At 44.3% G+C, this 14,928-nt stretch overlaps 1 protein-coding gene across 1 annotated transcript; it reads left to right on the forward strand.

Annotated features, from left to right (window-relative positions):
- Positions 1–33: 33 nt before the first annotated feature.
- On the forward strand, positions 34–3,743 carry EXOSC3 (exosome component 3). The gene is made up of 4 exons (XM_075422979.1): positions 34–351; positions 464–613; positions 1,811–1,962; positions 3,448–3,743. The coding sequence occupies exons 1-4, from the start codon at positions 49–51 to the stop codon at positions 3,647–3,649; spliced, it is 807 nt and encodes a 268-aa protein (XP_075279094.1). The 5' UTR covers positions 34–48; the 3' UTR covers positions 3,650–3,743.
- Positions 3,744–14,928: the final 11,185 nt, after the last annotated feature.

The following is a 14,928-nucleotide window of genomic DNA, read 5'->3' on the forward strand; positions in this document are numbered from 1 at the left end:
TAGCCGGGGGGAGGCTTACGCGATTGGAGGAGGGTGGTGGCGACGCGCATGCGCGGCGCCGTGCGACCGTTACGCGGCGGGGCGGCCATGGCGGCGGTGGCAGAGGACTGCGTGGGGCAGGTGGTGCTGCCCGGGGACGTGCTGCTCCTCCCCGCGCACCTCGACGAGGAAGGGGAGCGGCTGCGGCTGGGCGATGGTGCGGCCCCGCGGGGGCGGCTGCTCTGCGGGCCGGGCCTGCGGCGGTGCGCGGGCGGGCTGCTGGTGATCAAATGCGGCCTGCTGCGGCAGCGGCAGGCGAGCGGCGGGGCGGCGGCGGGCGGCGCCTACTGGGTGGACTCGCAGCAGAAGCGGGTGAGGGCGCGGGGGGAGACCGGGGTTGTGGTGGTGGGGGAGGCCCTCGGCTGCTCCGCGCTGGCCCTGACCGCTCTTGTGTGTCCCCCCCCCCCCCCGGCGCCGTCCGCAGTACGTCCCGGTGAAGGGCGACCACGTCATCGGGATCGTGACGGGAAAAGCGGGAGACGTGTTCAAGGTGGACGTCGGCGGGAGCGAGCAGGCGTCGCTGCCCTACCTGGCTTTTGAAGGCGCCACGAAGAGGAACAGGCCGAACGTGCAGGTAATCGGTCGTAGGATCGCAGAATGGCGTTGGGTTGGAAGGGACCCTTAGAGGTCATCTAGCTCAGCCCCCCTGCAGTGAGCAGGGACATCTTCAACCAGACCAGGTTGCTCAGAGCCCCGTCCAGCCTTGGCCTTGAATGTTTCCAGGGGTGGGGCCTCCACTACTTCTCTGGGCAACCTGTGCCAGTGTTTCACCACCCTCATGGTAAAAAATTTCCTCTTCCTATCTAGTCTAAATCTGCCCTTGCATAGCTTGAAGGCGTTACTCCTTGCCCTTCCATAGCTTGAAGCCGTTACTCCTTGCCATTACTTCTCCTGGTTGGAGGTGATGCTTTAGCGATGTTGTTTGGGGGTGCTTCTGTTACGTTGCAGTAGTTTTTCTTAGTTAAAGGCATTTATATAAGCCAGAAGTAGGAGGTGGAGCGCAGGTTTATTTGCGATGGTTTCGCTGTGGCTCCCCTCAGAGGTTTTTGGCACGAATAGGCTGCGGTCCTTCTGAGGTTTCTTCAGAGAACATGTAACTGGTCTGGTTTGGTGTCTTGTCAGGTGCAGGCTTTCTCACTCCTTACATTTTAACTTGCCCGTAGTAGTACCAGAAGTAGATGCAGTTCATGAGTAGTGTGCATCCAAGGGAGCACTCTGAAGTGAAGGTTTTAAAAGAAGCTTCTACACCATTTGATACTAGTAGAAAATGGTTGAGTTTTTAATAACACTGTGATGAACAGTTGTGTGGCACTTGCATGCCACAGCTTCTGCATTCAACTGAAATAACATCACCAGAATGTAAAAGTGGACTGTAAATAAAACCAAAATAGGTTAATATGATTGTTATTGTTGTTATTTTTGTCCTGGTAAATGATTGCAAGAGCAAGTTGCTTAGACTTTGAATACCCTTAAAGTCAGAAGAAAGAAGAATTCATGTTTGGTATTTAAAAAAGAAAAGAAGTAGAGTTCTGTACTTTTTTGTATCTTTCAAATTCTACTGGTGATACAAGATAACTGTTTCTAGCAGGTGTTTCTTTAGTAGAAGAAGAGAAAATGAAAATTCCAATTATACCTATTCCTAATATACCTATTTTTCTATCGCCAATGTTTTAAAACTATTTGGTGGCCTCATGGGAGGAGCTTTGTTAACTGAACATTTCTTACAAATGTGCAATCTTCTCTAATACTTTTGTTTTTTTGCTTGGTTTAGGTGGGAGATCTTATTTATGGTCAGTTCCTTGTAGCAAATAAAGATGTGGAACCAGAGATGGTCTGTATAGACAGCAATGGAAGATCAAGTGGAATGGGAATAATTGGACAAGATGGCTTCCTTTTTAAAGTTTCCTTAGGTCTAATAAGAAAGTAAGTACTAAGAAAAGTAAGTAGACACTCTTAACATGTAATACAGCAGGTACGGTCTGCACAACTGTTTCCTCTGAGCGGCATGGACAATTCGGTAATCAGAGTGTGTAATTGTTTTAGTGTATTTATACTAGTTTTACTGAATAGGGTGTGGATATTGACCTGGAAGGAGCATGTATTTCCCCCCATAAGAGATTTAGGTGCTCTCCTATATGGTGTTGTGTGACCTGTTAAAAAAAAAAAATGGTGTGGTTGCCAAGGCAGTATGGAAAACAAAGCCATTGACCTGGGGAGATCAGACATTCAAGCCTGGGTTTCAGGTATGTACCTACTACCTTGGAATTCAAAAATTGGAAATGCTTACTGTCCTTTTTCTGCTTAATGGGGGATGTAAATTTGACTGACAGCTGATTAAAAGGGTCTTTCCACATCAATACGCATTATTTTCTGATTTCCAAAGAAAAAGAAATTGCATTAAAATAAGGATACAGATAAAGAAACAGTTGTGGTATTTTCATTTAAAACTGACATGTTAATCCAGGAACCATTTCATGAGCTTTTAAATGTATTGTGAACTTTGGAGTTACTTACGCTGATGTAAATACAAGATTTTTGTGGCTGTCAAAGAATACCAGCTTATATGGATAAATAGTAGTCAAGTTCTGTTGCTTTGTGGTGGTGGTGGTGGTGGGTTGTTGGTTTTTGTTGGTATTTGGAAAAGCAATCTGGAGATGCAGAGCAGCTATTTCATACCTGGGTTTTTGAAGTAATGATTTGTCTGGTTTACATGTCCTGTCAGAAGTCAGTGTGAACTGATACTAAATATTTTTGCAACCATTCTGCTTGTTTTCTAAATTTTGTCTGTATGCAAGTGAAAAAACAAGTGTATTACAAGTGAACTGCAAATTCTTGATATGTTTGTTTCTTCAAGAAAGCCTGTTGAAGCTTGGTTTATCCTAGATGTATTACAATATTCTTGACATTTTATTTTTAAGTATGCTGCCATCTAATTCAAACCAAAATATTCTATGTTTACTGCTGTTAATATTGTCTCCTCAAGGAGAAGGGAAGTTATGTTTTGAAAGACACATCTTTAACTCTGATGTCAAACTTAACAAATAGCACTTAAAAAATGTCACTTTGTCAAACAGTGTGGTTTTAGAATTCATTAAATTGTAGAATTGTTATAAAAGTATTAATTCACTTTAAATTTGTCAGGTATTACTTCTGAATCTAATTAGAAAAAACCACTAAACTAATGAGTGCTATATTTTTTTAGGTGCGTATACGAGAGGAGAATTAAAAATCTGATACTGTGTTGCTATCTGGAGTGCATATGGAATTTGATCTTCTAACCTTCTGGTGTTGCTTTAATAGCTCTTGTAACACCAGTACTGCGCTTTTGTTATTGATCGATAGTAATGTGATGTCTGTCAAATGTGACCACTTCCTTCTTCCCTTGACTTTTTTTAATCTTGTTTACAGACTCTTGGCTCCCAAATGTGAAATAATTCAGGAGTTGTCCCAATTGTACCCGTTTGAGCTGGTGCTGGGAATGAATGGAAGAATATGGGTAAAAGCAAAAACAGTTCAACAGACTTTAATTATAGTAAATATTTTGGAAGCCTGTGAGTATATGACTGCGGAACAGAGAAAACAAGCACTTGCCAAATTGTCAGGGAATTGATAAGAGAAAACCTCAAGGGTTTGAGATGAATGTAGGATGTTTGGGTTATTTTTGTATTCGGATTTATATTAAAAGGCATTTTTTAAATTAAGTACTCGACTTTTGTTACTGTTTTTCTTCAGTTCCCTTGTTTATCTATTCAGCTTGTTTTGACTTGCTTAGGAATTTTTTTTTACTTACTTTTGTGACTATGAAACCCTGTTTATGAGGTGATGTGGAGACAGTCCTTAAAAGCTTCCATTAGCTGTGAGTTTTGAGATGTAACAACTTATTTTTCTGATGCAACTGCTTAAGTCTTCCATAAGAAAGCTCATGAAATTGTAAACTGCATATATTTGTTTTTTTAATCATTATTAATATTAAAACTTCCAACAATACCTGTTTACTTGGAATAGCAGAAAGTATCTTGCAGGTCATTCGTTCTGGTCAGGTGCTCTATTTATAGTGACAAGAAGTGATTACTTAATATTTTACAAAATTTGGGAATAGAAACGCAGGTGGCGAATACCAGAAAATAGTTACAGGGCATAGCATAGAATAATCGTAGAGAGGTTAAGGCAGATGATCCGGTAAGCCCCAACATATGGTCACAGTGACCTTACCACTTTCGCTAAGAGATAACCTGGCTACTAGTCTGAAGGGAGGAGTGATTAGAGTATGACTTCAGTATGAACATTCAGGTAGATTGATGGCTTGGTGGAGGTGAAAAATATACTTAACAGCAGTGCTATTTGAAGTTAGTTGCAACTTTTTCAGAAGTGCTTTTTAGCTAGAGATTAGATAGAGACTGCTGCAGGCAGTAGCCACTTATTTCTCAATTCTAGACATTCTAGATTTATTTTGTTTATTAACAGCATGAAGATTCTATATAGCTTTGCTTCAGATTTAACAGAATCAGCATTTCTGAAAAAACCTGTATTAGGCTTCTTTGTGTAGTAGTTCCTCACGTGTATAGAATAAATGCTGTCCTAGGAAGGACAAGCTCTCGGTCTGTTTTGATATGTGAATAGATTGCTACTGTTCTTTTGAGAGAGAATGCTGGAGTAATGAAGGGGAATTCCTGATGCCTGCTTGCTGTGGGAGAAAAGTTTGACTGTGTGTACCCAGCGAACTGCGTGGGAGCTGTTCAAGCAGTTATTTAGATCTATGATGTTTTGTGGTTCTCAGTAAGCTGAACAGTTTGATAGCAATAGTTAAATTAGAAAAAGTGGACTGATTAGAGTAAGCCTGAATACCATCTTAATTCCAAGTGGAAACAAAATTCTTCCTATTTATTTTGTATTTCATCCAAAGTTCAGCCCGTGGTATTCGATGACATGGTTTTCTTTGGCATCTCTCTCATTTAAGAATTGTTTCAATTCAGCACCACTCCTCTGACTTATCTGTAATATGCTTACCTAGGGCTTCCCCTCATTCAATGAAAACATAACTGATGGTTTCCGTGTGAGTCTAATGGCTACAATTCAGAATTGTTTCTGGGTTTCACTGGCCTCCCTATTTAGCATTTAGCATATTGCTCATCTGGCTTGGTAGATCTTTAGTCATCCTTTTTTTTTTTTTTTCACCTGTCTTCTCCTAGCTGAAGTGACTTTTGTTCACATCCTGTAAATCCTTTAGATTGTGGGCCTATCTCTTAGTACACATGAAAAGCTGTAATTAATAAGGATTTCACTAACTCTGCTCTTCTCCAGTGTTTTTTCAACTTCAGCTAACCAGAGCCCCTGCAGGTTGTCTGTTATTAGAACAATAGCTGGCATAAGCAGAAAAGCACTTGCCAGATCATCTCAGGGTGCTAACTTTGTTTTCTGTGAGTGTTCTTGGATCACAATTGTAAAACCACAGGAATGGGGAATGATGTGGATCATTTCCTGAAGAGTTGTGACTTGAAATGCAATTAGCCTTACCGCTCCCCCTTTTACCTGTCTAAGCAACCTCCCTTCCCTCCAAGAAGTCTGAGTTTTAAGCCTAACCTGCAAGATACATGAACAATCTCTGAGTTAAAAATGCTGTTTTGGTGGTGCAGCATAGCAGATGTTCACCTTGAAAGTTTTCAACATCGTTAGTGCCCTATTTCACACCACCCATTGTTCTGCCCCGCTGTCAACTGTTTATCACTCAAATATAACCTTAGTTAAGAGCAGGAAACAAAATGCATTACAATTAATTTTAGTGTTTTTAATGGAACAAAATAGGGAATCCACAAGGTACTTGAGTTTTACCCCCTACACAATCATTTTAATTATGTACTAAAGTTTGTTTGACAGTTCATGCAGTGGAGAAAATGACAGTGGATGTGAGCAAAATGGGTGTGGGGAAAAGTGCTTGAAAGCAAATACATTTAAACACATTACTAAAAGGTGGCAATATTGGTTTTGTTTTGGTTTTTTTTTTACTTGGAGAAAAGAAAACTATCTGCATTCCTTAAACCAGTTACGAGCTTTGACAAGCTTTATCTGATGAACAAAATATTCAGGAAAAATCTGTATGACGTCTTTAGGAGCTTTTAGTTCTGGCTCAGCGACTAAACCAGTATCACCAAAAAGAGTGACACAGGATATATTTCAGTTCTAGGAAGAAGGACTGATCGTGAGTTCTGCTGCAAATGTTGCAGGAAGTCCCTCACATTCCCATTAAAGGCACGTGAACACATATGTTTCAGGAAATGGAACTTGCAGAAGTGGTGCTGTGGACTTGAAATGCACCTTGTCTACTAGAATGTCTTTTTGTTGTGTTCATCTGCATGATAATTTAAATCATGATTTAGAGTCATTCATTTCAGATACTGGGTGATTGTGCATTGGGTGCTTTCTTACATTGTTTTTCTTTCAAGTTATGATGCAAGTTAAGCCGTGAAGATTGTAGATGTCAACATGGACACAGTCTGTATCCCCAGAGATGAGCACAACCCCTTAAAATGAAAGTTCACAAAGAATTAAATGGAAACCGTACATTGAAAATATGAAATAAGTAGTTTGTGGCCCTTCCTAGGTTCATGTGTAAAGACAAAGAATAAATGCTAACAGAAAGCACAACTACGCGGTGTTGAAACTAAGTGTGGTAGTAAACGATTGTGTTTTGCTCTAGCAGCACAAAGTTGCACAGGGAAATGGTTCAACATAATAAGAGGATTAAGAGCTTAACTCTAAGGCTGTGGCTAGAATGTGGCTGCGGCTCTGCTAATTAGAAGTTTACTGTGCCCAACTACTTATTACCATCTTAGCACCAGAAGCTGCAACTAAAGTTTGCTGCCATGTGTGTTTGATTCGTAGCCAAATTCTGTGAAAATCACCCAGAATGGCATCAACACTTTTAATAGCGGGTTATTTTGTTTTCTTTAACATGGATGTTTGTTTAGCAGAAGAGGTCCTGGAATTTTTCTCTCAGATTTTAAATATTAAGAGCAGCTCAACTATTGCTGGAGAAGCGTAAATTTGTTAGAGAAAGCCTACTTCTCTTCCTTAGTGCTTGAACAAATACTTCTGAGCAGCAGCTAAATCAAGTTGTAAATCAATGAGTTATTTTAAACCTTACAAACTGGTTACCTCTAAGTTTTACATACTTATATAAAAAATACTTACACCAGTTTTTCTAGCTACATGTAACCAACTTGGCGAGATATGTTACTTGACTGAGTATAGAAGCCAGCTGTCTTAAGGACAACGTAGGACACTTTAGTTGTATTAGTAACACAAACAGCCTTGTCCTTACTAATGACTTGGATAGATTGCAGGATGCACAACTACTACTGAAATCTGTAGTAAGGAGTTAAACGTGTCAGTTTTTCCCAACAGCTTGAAAGAGAAATAGCCTGGAAAGGTGTTGAGTGCCTAGATACTAACAGAAACTGTGTAGTAGTTGTGGGCGGTTGACCAGGACCGCTGCAGAATGACTGTTTTCCTCTCATGTCCTGATGTCGCAGAAGTGCAGTTACTGCCTTTTCGGTGCTATCAGTTTGGGTATTTTGGGATGTTCAAGAGCCTGGTTTTGCTTATAGAGCCTGAAGCTTCGTCACTGCTCTAGTGGCTTGAATAGTCATTAAAAATAACTCTTTTTACGAGGCCTCAGTGACCTACATAGTATGAGAGAAACTAAAACATGGGAATAGAACAACAGTGTAGGTAGCACTGCAGTAAACGGGACAAAGAAAAAAACATAGGCCACGGAGATTCAGTTTTGCCTTATTTGCCCTTACCTTGCTAATACAGATATTAAAGATACTAAAGACTGAAGAGCAGACAGAAGGACTAATGACCTCATCCGCTCTTTCCAGAGGCTTTGGTTATGTATTGTATTGTCGTAAATGGTCGGCTTTTCTGTGATTCAGTGTTTATTAGGCCATTGCCAAAAGAGATTTGTCTAAGCATCTGTACACCCGTTAAAAAAACTTTACTAATTCTTTCTTCCTGTTCTTGTCCGGATGGAGGGTGTTGCACCAGTCTTGGTGTTCCCCTGTGACCTGCTCATGTGGGTGAAACTGATTTCAAAAGACCTGTAGGTCCTTTGGTTCCTCTAGTGACTACCACACCCTGATCTTACTTCAGATAAATCCAAGACTCTGTGTCCAGGCTCTCTGGAGACAGACTGGTGTGTTTATTTCCTGAGAATCAGGATGAGGTGGAAGACACCACCACATAAGTGCATCTCCCCATACAGCCTCCAAACAAGAGATGGCTTTTGGCTGGTCTGGCTGAAACCTCTGTCAGTCCGCATCTGGGTGGATGTGCCTTTAGAAGCACGTGGGTGAAAAGTTCAAGCTGTGTTTTTGTATATCTGCATCCAATCTTATTGGCTCAATATCGAGAATATTAATTAGTCTGGGAATCCTTCTACAGATACGGGGCCTAGATCCTGCCTTAGCCCACCATCATCTGTTTGCTCGTTGCGTTTGAGATCTCCTGTTTCCTGACAGAAAAGACAGTTTGTTTAATAGAAGCCATTTGTCTAACAACGCCCTTGGTCTAAGGTTGATCTATAGAAGCATGATCCAACAAGAAATAGAAACAATTAACTTCTGAAATAGCACGCAGCTTTGTCATTCTGTACGTGAATTGAAAGTTTCGTAATGCTAGATCATGTTTTAGCATAGCTACTGATACAGTGTGTGCTGGGTGACTTATGTACAGGCATGCTAGGGAAATTTAATTAACTGATACACAAGCAGTGTGCAGGCTGATACTCTTCATTTGGTTTAACTGCTATAACACTGAATTATGAAAGCAGGAAGAGAAGGTCTCAATGTGCTTTGTAAGAGCATTAGTCAAAACCTAAGAACTAGAAGATTAAACGTTGGTGCCTCTTGCTCTGTGAAATATTCTTTTTGTGTGTGTTATTCTCTTTAACAGGAAAAATGCGTGGATAACATCTGGATAGATGTATGGAAAAGCTAAACTATTACAGATCAATCATAATGTGATTTTATCAAGAGGGAAAAACAGAAAAGAGAAGTCAGATTCCCATTCAGCTTTCCTGCTACCTTTCACTACCTTTCTAAAGCAACGAAGGCAAAGACAGTCTAATAAGGAAGTCTGTAAGGACAAAGCAGTTGTTGCTGCAACTCCACTTGTGCAACACGGTAGCTTTTCATGGAAAGCAAGCCCTTCTGGAGCCGTAGGCGGGGAAGGTTAGATTCCAGTATTTTCATGACACCATTTTTCTTTGAGTTTTGCGTCTTCTAGAAGCGTGCATGCATGCAATGGATTTCACTGCTTTGTAAAGTAGGAAGATACTCTGGGATGGAATCCAGATGTGCAGGCTCAGTCTTCTGCATTGTTCCTTTTTACAATAGGGACAAATGAAGTCAGCGTCACTTCTGTGATTAACTGCTTATTGTTCTTGCCTGATGCCTTGTCATGGCATTCAGAGCGAAGAATAAGTAAGAATATGTTTTCATTTTGTCATAGGTGGTTTTTTTACCCCCTCAGGAATACTGGCTACCTTTGAATCGTGAAGGCCAGCTGCCAGACTGTTAGAGGTGTAACGTGCATAAGTATCATTAAGCAAAAAGTATGGGTTTTTTTGTTTTGTATGCTTACCATGGCAACAAAAATAATGGAGCTGCAATTCTACCATTGCCAAATGTTGACAGCTGGAGCCACAGCCTTTATAAAATTCAGAAGAAAGGAATGTTGACAGCCTGCAGAAATTAGGGTTTTAATTATATGATGATGGCTGACCAAATTTGTCAATCTTTTTTTGGTCATCATGTTTTTCCGAAGATTGCTGTGGCACAGTGGCAAAGATACATGTATTCTAATGCTGGTTGCATTTCAGAAACAGTGAGAAAGCCACTTCAGCAAATTACGTTTGGTGTTGACAGAGAACCTTCCCACACTGGTTAAAGAGAAAATGTAGAGATACTCTTTGGTTTCATATGTTTCCAAGGAAAAAAGTAGCCCCAAACCCGGAAGTCTTCCCAGCTTTCAGGTAGTCCGGTAGTGCTGTTTCTGCCATGAAGTTTCTGTAAGTGATTTTTTAATTGCAGGTAAGTCTGAGTGACCCTAGCACTTTTTATAATCCATTTGATTTCTAAAAACACATGTATAGATAAAAGCAGAGATAGCTACCACAATTTTGGGCAGAAAGACCCAAACTCTTTTCCCTTCAGCTGCCTGAGATGATGCCGTTCTGACATGCATGGAGCAACGTGGTGCAACCGTCCTGCAGCTCTCTGCTCTGTGGGGCTGTGCAGCAGCGCATGGTTGGGGAGCAGCCACCTCCGGGAAGCCAAGGGGTCTTGTGCTCGAAGGGGTCGTGTGCTCAAAGGGACGTGTTGGGGTGCTCAGGCAGGCTTCCCAGTGACGGTTTCTGGTGCATCCTGGCACACGTGGCGTGTTGCCACCGGTTTGGTCTGTGCTAGGGCAGAACCCAGATGCCGTGATTGCTTCCAGTTAGCAGAGACCTTGTTTTGTGGTGAGATCCATAAAAAAAAAAAAAAGCTCTGCAGTGAAGATAAAGAGCAACTGCAAATATGGGGTAAACTGAGGGGGTCTGACCAGAGTGGCTGGTGGCTCCCAGTTAAGAGGGAGGTAAGAAAAGGCCCATTGGTCTGGGTGAGTTTGGGACACGCTGAGAACCCATGGCTCTCAGTTGTTTGGAGTGCAGACTCTCAGGAACCAACGAAGAGGTTACCTTCATTCTCCTGAGCTGCTCGCCATGTTACCGACCAGCCTGTGCTGCCATTACTGCTACCTTTTTTTGTTTGGTTCTTGGTATTTTAAGTGCCAGGTTGACAGGAGACTTTGGAAAATAGTCCCAAGGCAATGAAGATGAGTCCTCTGTGTTTCTGGCTGGCGCGGTGCCTGATGGCCACAAGCAACCGAAGAGCGTGTTCGTTACATGATGCTGTGGCGTGTAATTGGCTGGCTTCTCCAAGCAAGTATATTCTTGAACGTAATATATGTGTAAGCTCTTTAAGTGCCCCATTAATTAGACTACTTGAGTGATAAGCTCACTACCTTCTCGGACTGAAGTCATTACGAGTTTTTTTTTGCCATAAATACATTTAAGCGCAGTCTCTTGTAATAGATTTCGTGTCTGTCTTTGTGTAGCCAGGAGCCAAAAGAAATCCCAGCAAGGGGGAGGTGGCTCCTGGGGGGGAGCGGGTGCTGTTCATCCAGCCCCACGTCCCCAGCCCCATTGGTTTCCCCGCTGCGGGGCTGCGAGCGGCGGGGCAGCGTGAGTGTGCGGGCAGGGGAATGGTGCTCATGCCTGTCCTCGGGGTGTGAGGCTGTCGCTGATCCCTGCTGGCTTGTGCAGCTTCGCCGGGGTGCGGGTGGGTGCAGCAAAGTCAGTGACAGACACAGAGACCCAGCGCTTCGCCTCTGGTGCCGTTCCTAACATGCTGGTGTGGCCTTGGGTGCGATTGCACGGCTCAGACCTCAGAAACCCAGCGAACACGCCTTCGGGCTGCCTGAAGTGCTGGTTTGGAGTCTTCCCAGCCTTCGCTCCTGGAACCACTGGGGACAGCTTCCCTGTCAGACCTGGTTTGTGGTGGGCAGCAGGAAGGGTAAACTGGGTTGTGGGGAGGTTTGTTCTCAGCTGGGTGTACCTACCCACACTCATGTGCGACAGCCTCCTTAATGCACAAGAGCCCCCCCCCACCCTATGAGCTAAAATGTATATTGATTATTTGGTAATTTTGCTTTTAGTAACGGACAATTTTGCTGTTAGGTACAGTGTAATGCAAGGAATTTGAAAGATAAAATACAAGCAATGCCTAAGAATCCAAAAAGGTCGAAAAATAATTCTTAATTTCAGCTTGAGTCTGCAGGAGTTACGGCTGGGTTGGAGCAGGAGGGGCTGCTTGCTGCACAGTGGGTCGCTGTGGTTTTGGTGAGCGCTGATTTGCATCATTAGTGGGTGTCGTGGTTTAACCCCAGCCGGCAGCTGAGCACCAGACAGCCGCTCGCTCGCTCCCCCCCGGTGGGATGGGGGAGAGAATAGGAAAGGTAGAAGTGAGAAAACTGGTGGCTTGAGATAAAAACAGTTTAATAGGTAAGGCAAAAGCCACACACACAAGCAAAACAAACCAGGGAATCCGTTCACTGCTTCCCATCGTCGGGCAATTGTTGAACCGTCCCCAGGAGAGCAGGGCTCCATCGCGTGTAACGGTTACTGGGGAAGAGAAATGCCATCGCTCCGCATGTTCCCCCTTTCCTCCTTCTTCCCTCAGCTTTAAACGCTGAGTATGATGCCGTGTGGCATGGGATGTCTCTTTGGTCAGTGGGGGTCAGCTCTCCCAGCCGTGTCCCCTCCCAACCCCTTGTGCACCCCCAGCCTTCTCGCTGGTGGGGTGGGATGAGGAGCAGAGAAGGCCTGGACTTTGTGTAAGCCCTGCTCAGCAGTAACAAAAACATCCCTGTGTTAGATCAACTCTGTTTTCAGCACAAGTCCGACACACAGCCCCATACTAGGTGCTATGAAGAAAGTTAACTCTGTCCCAGCCAAAACCAGCACGCTGGGTCTGTTGGTGTTCCCCTTGCTCCCCCACCTCTGCAGACTGCCACAGCGTGCAGCTTTCCTGCTCCGGATCCGCAACAGACCCAGCAGGGAATTTAGCCTGTATTATCTTCACAGAAGTCCTTTTTGCAGTTCTGTGCTCCAAGTACTTCCTCCCATCTCCGTGGTGTCTCCGTTTTGCTGATTGAGCAGAGATTTGTATTTTCCCATATATGGTATGTAGCTGCCTGTTCGCTCTGAATGCACCTAGAGAGCTGGAAGATCTCCAAAGAGTTGTGCCAGAGCTCTTTGCTCTCCCTCGCTCAGAATAAAAGGGTGGTTGAGATGTTGGGTTTCTTTAAAACAGTCTCAGAATGGGGGAGATTATTTGGTCCGACGGCTAACTTCCTTCCAGAGGAAGGAGCGTGGTTTGCTTGCTTGACACAGCAGCTTTCTCTTCAGCTAGAGCCAAGCACAGTGTCGTGTCGAATTCAGTAATGGAACATGCGCCGACTGGGAAGAAACCTAAAAAGATGGCTGTTAGTCTCGACACAAGGAATGGTTTGTTACAGGATCTTTACAATGGCAAAAAGGAAAGAGAAAGCCCCTTGTGTTGTGAAAATTACTTATAACTAAGCTGTTGGAAATGGTAGGAGGCTTCTTTGTGCATCGATTTTGGCATTTAAAAGACAGTTCAGGTTGGAAGGGACCTCTGAAGTTTCTCCACTCAAATCCCCACTTAAAGCAGGGCTCATTTTGAAGATCGGTCAGGATGCTTGTGTTTTGTAATCCTTAATGGTATTTAAAAGCTCATGAAATCTTGATGAGCGTGTTACCAAGCTATTGTGAATTGTAAATTTTCTTTATGGGAGTTAGATTACAAAGGTATTTGTAATCATATGACTCATTTGGGGGGGGGGGGAATGTCTCGTAAAAAATAATCAGCTCAACTTGTTTGGGATATGCAAGTTGTGACAAAGCTCTGAAAGATTTTTAGGCTCGATATGGAGTATTTGGGGGAAGTTGGGAGCGGGGGAAGAGCAAGGAATGGTCAAAGCCATTTTAGACTAGGGTATATGTGCTATATGTGCAGTCCAGCTTGTGAGGGCGCCCACCGAGTGTTTCCACTTCTGCTCAGCTGTCTTCTTGAGAGAAGTACGTAAGTAAAGCTGTGTGCTACCCTGAGGTTTATTGACAACTTGAAAACACAGACTTGCCTTTTTTTTTTTGAACACAGCTGCAGTGGGTCCTGTTTACACTGCTAAAATAAATGTTTAAGGATAGCTATCCTCTTAATGACAATTTTTTTTTCTGGTTGTGGGTGGGAGGGAAATGAGACATCTAGAAAACCATGTTTTAACTGGTGGTCTTGACACAACTGGCACTTGCAACAGGATTAGGACTAAGCTTGTTTAAAGTCTGGTTAGCTGAGTACCGACAGATCGTAAAATAACTCACTGCTATCTTGGAGATCTCTTGTGGTCACCCCAAAAAAACACACAAAAAAGATGGTTTTCCTTTTTTCTTCGGCCTCGGCTCTCTGTGAAGTGCTCGTTCCCTTCTGGAGGTTGGAGCAGAGCTGGGAGCTCCAGCGACAGCGATACTCTGCGGCGCGGGGAGGTCCCCACTGGAGCAGGCAACCCAGCATCGGAGCGCTGCGTTAATGCACCAGTGCTGCCTCGACATTGGGCCTTGTGCACTGTGATGGGTTTTTAATTGTTTCCAGGGGTGTCTGTATTGTTTTGGTGTGCGGTGTGCTTGGGGGGGGGGGGGGGGGGGTGTTAGAAGTAAAATAGGCTGAAATGTGGGGAAAATACTACTTGTAAAAATGCACAGTTCCACAGAAAAGCAGTTTACCGTAGAGACCTTAAAGTTTAGGGCTGCGTTCCCAGCTTCAGCAAAGCTTCCCGCAGCTGCCGTTCCCTGCGCGTACCCACCCCGTGCAGAGGGTAGCCTTAAAAAAGAGCGAGCAACGGAGGCACCTTTAAGCCGCTCCGGCCGCGGATTGGGCAGCCGTGCTTTCGTAACCGCCGCGGGGCGACCGCGGCACCTATCGCTCAAAGGCGCGGAGGGCCAGGGGCTGGCCGCAAGGTTCAGGCTGCGGAGCTCCGCTCCCGGCTCTGGCCCCCGCTCCCGGCTCCGGCCCCCGCTCCCGGTTCTGGTCCCACTCCCGGTGCCCGCCCCGGCCCGCCCGCCGCGCTGCGCGCTGTGGCCTCGCTCCCACCCGCGCGCGCGTGCCGGCGGAGCGCCTGGTGGCTCGTGCTGGCGCCGGCTGCCCGGCTTCTGGTGAGTGCGCGCGCCCCGGCGTTAGAGGCCCGAGGGGTGCCCTGAGGGGGCTTCTC

The sequence above is a fragment of the Opisthocomus hoazin genome, chromosome 6 (genome assembly GCF_030867145.1).
Source record: "Opisthocomus hoazin isolate bOpiHoa1 chromosome 6, bOpiHoa1.hap1, whole genome shotgun sequence".
Taxonomy (NCBI): Eukaryota; Metazoa; Chordata; class Aves; order Opisthocomiformes; family Opisthocomidae; genus Opisthocomus; species Opisthocomus hoazin.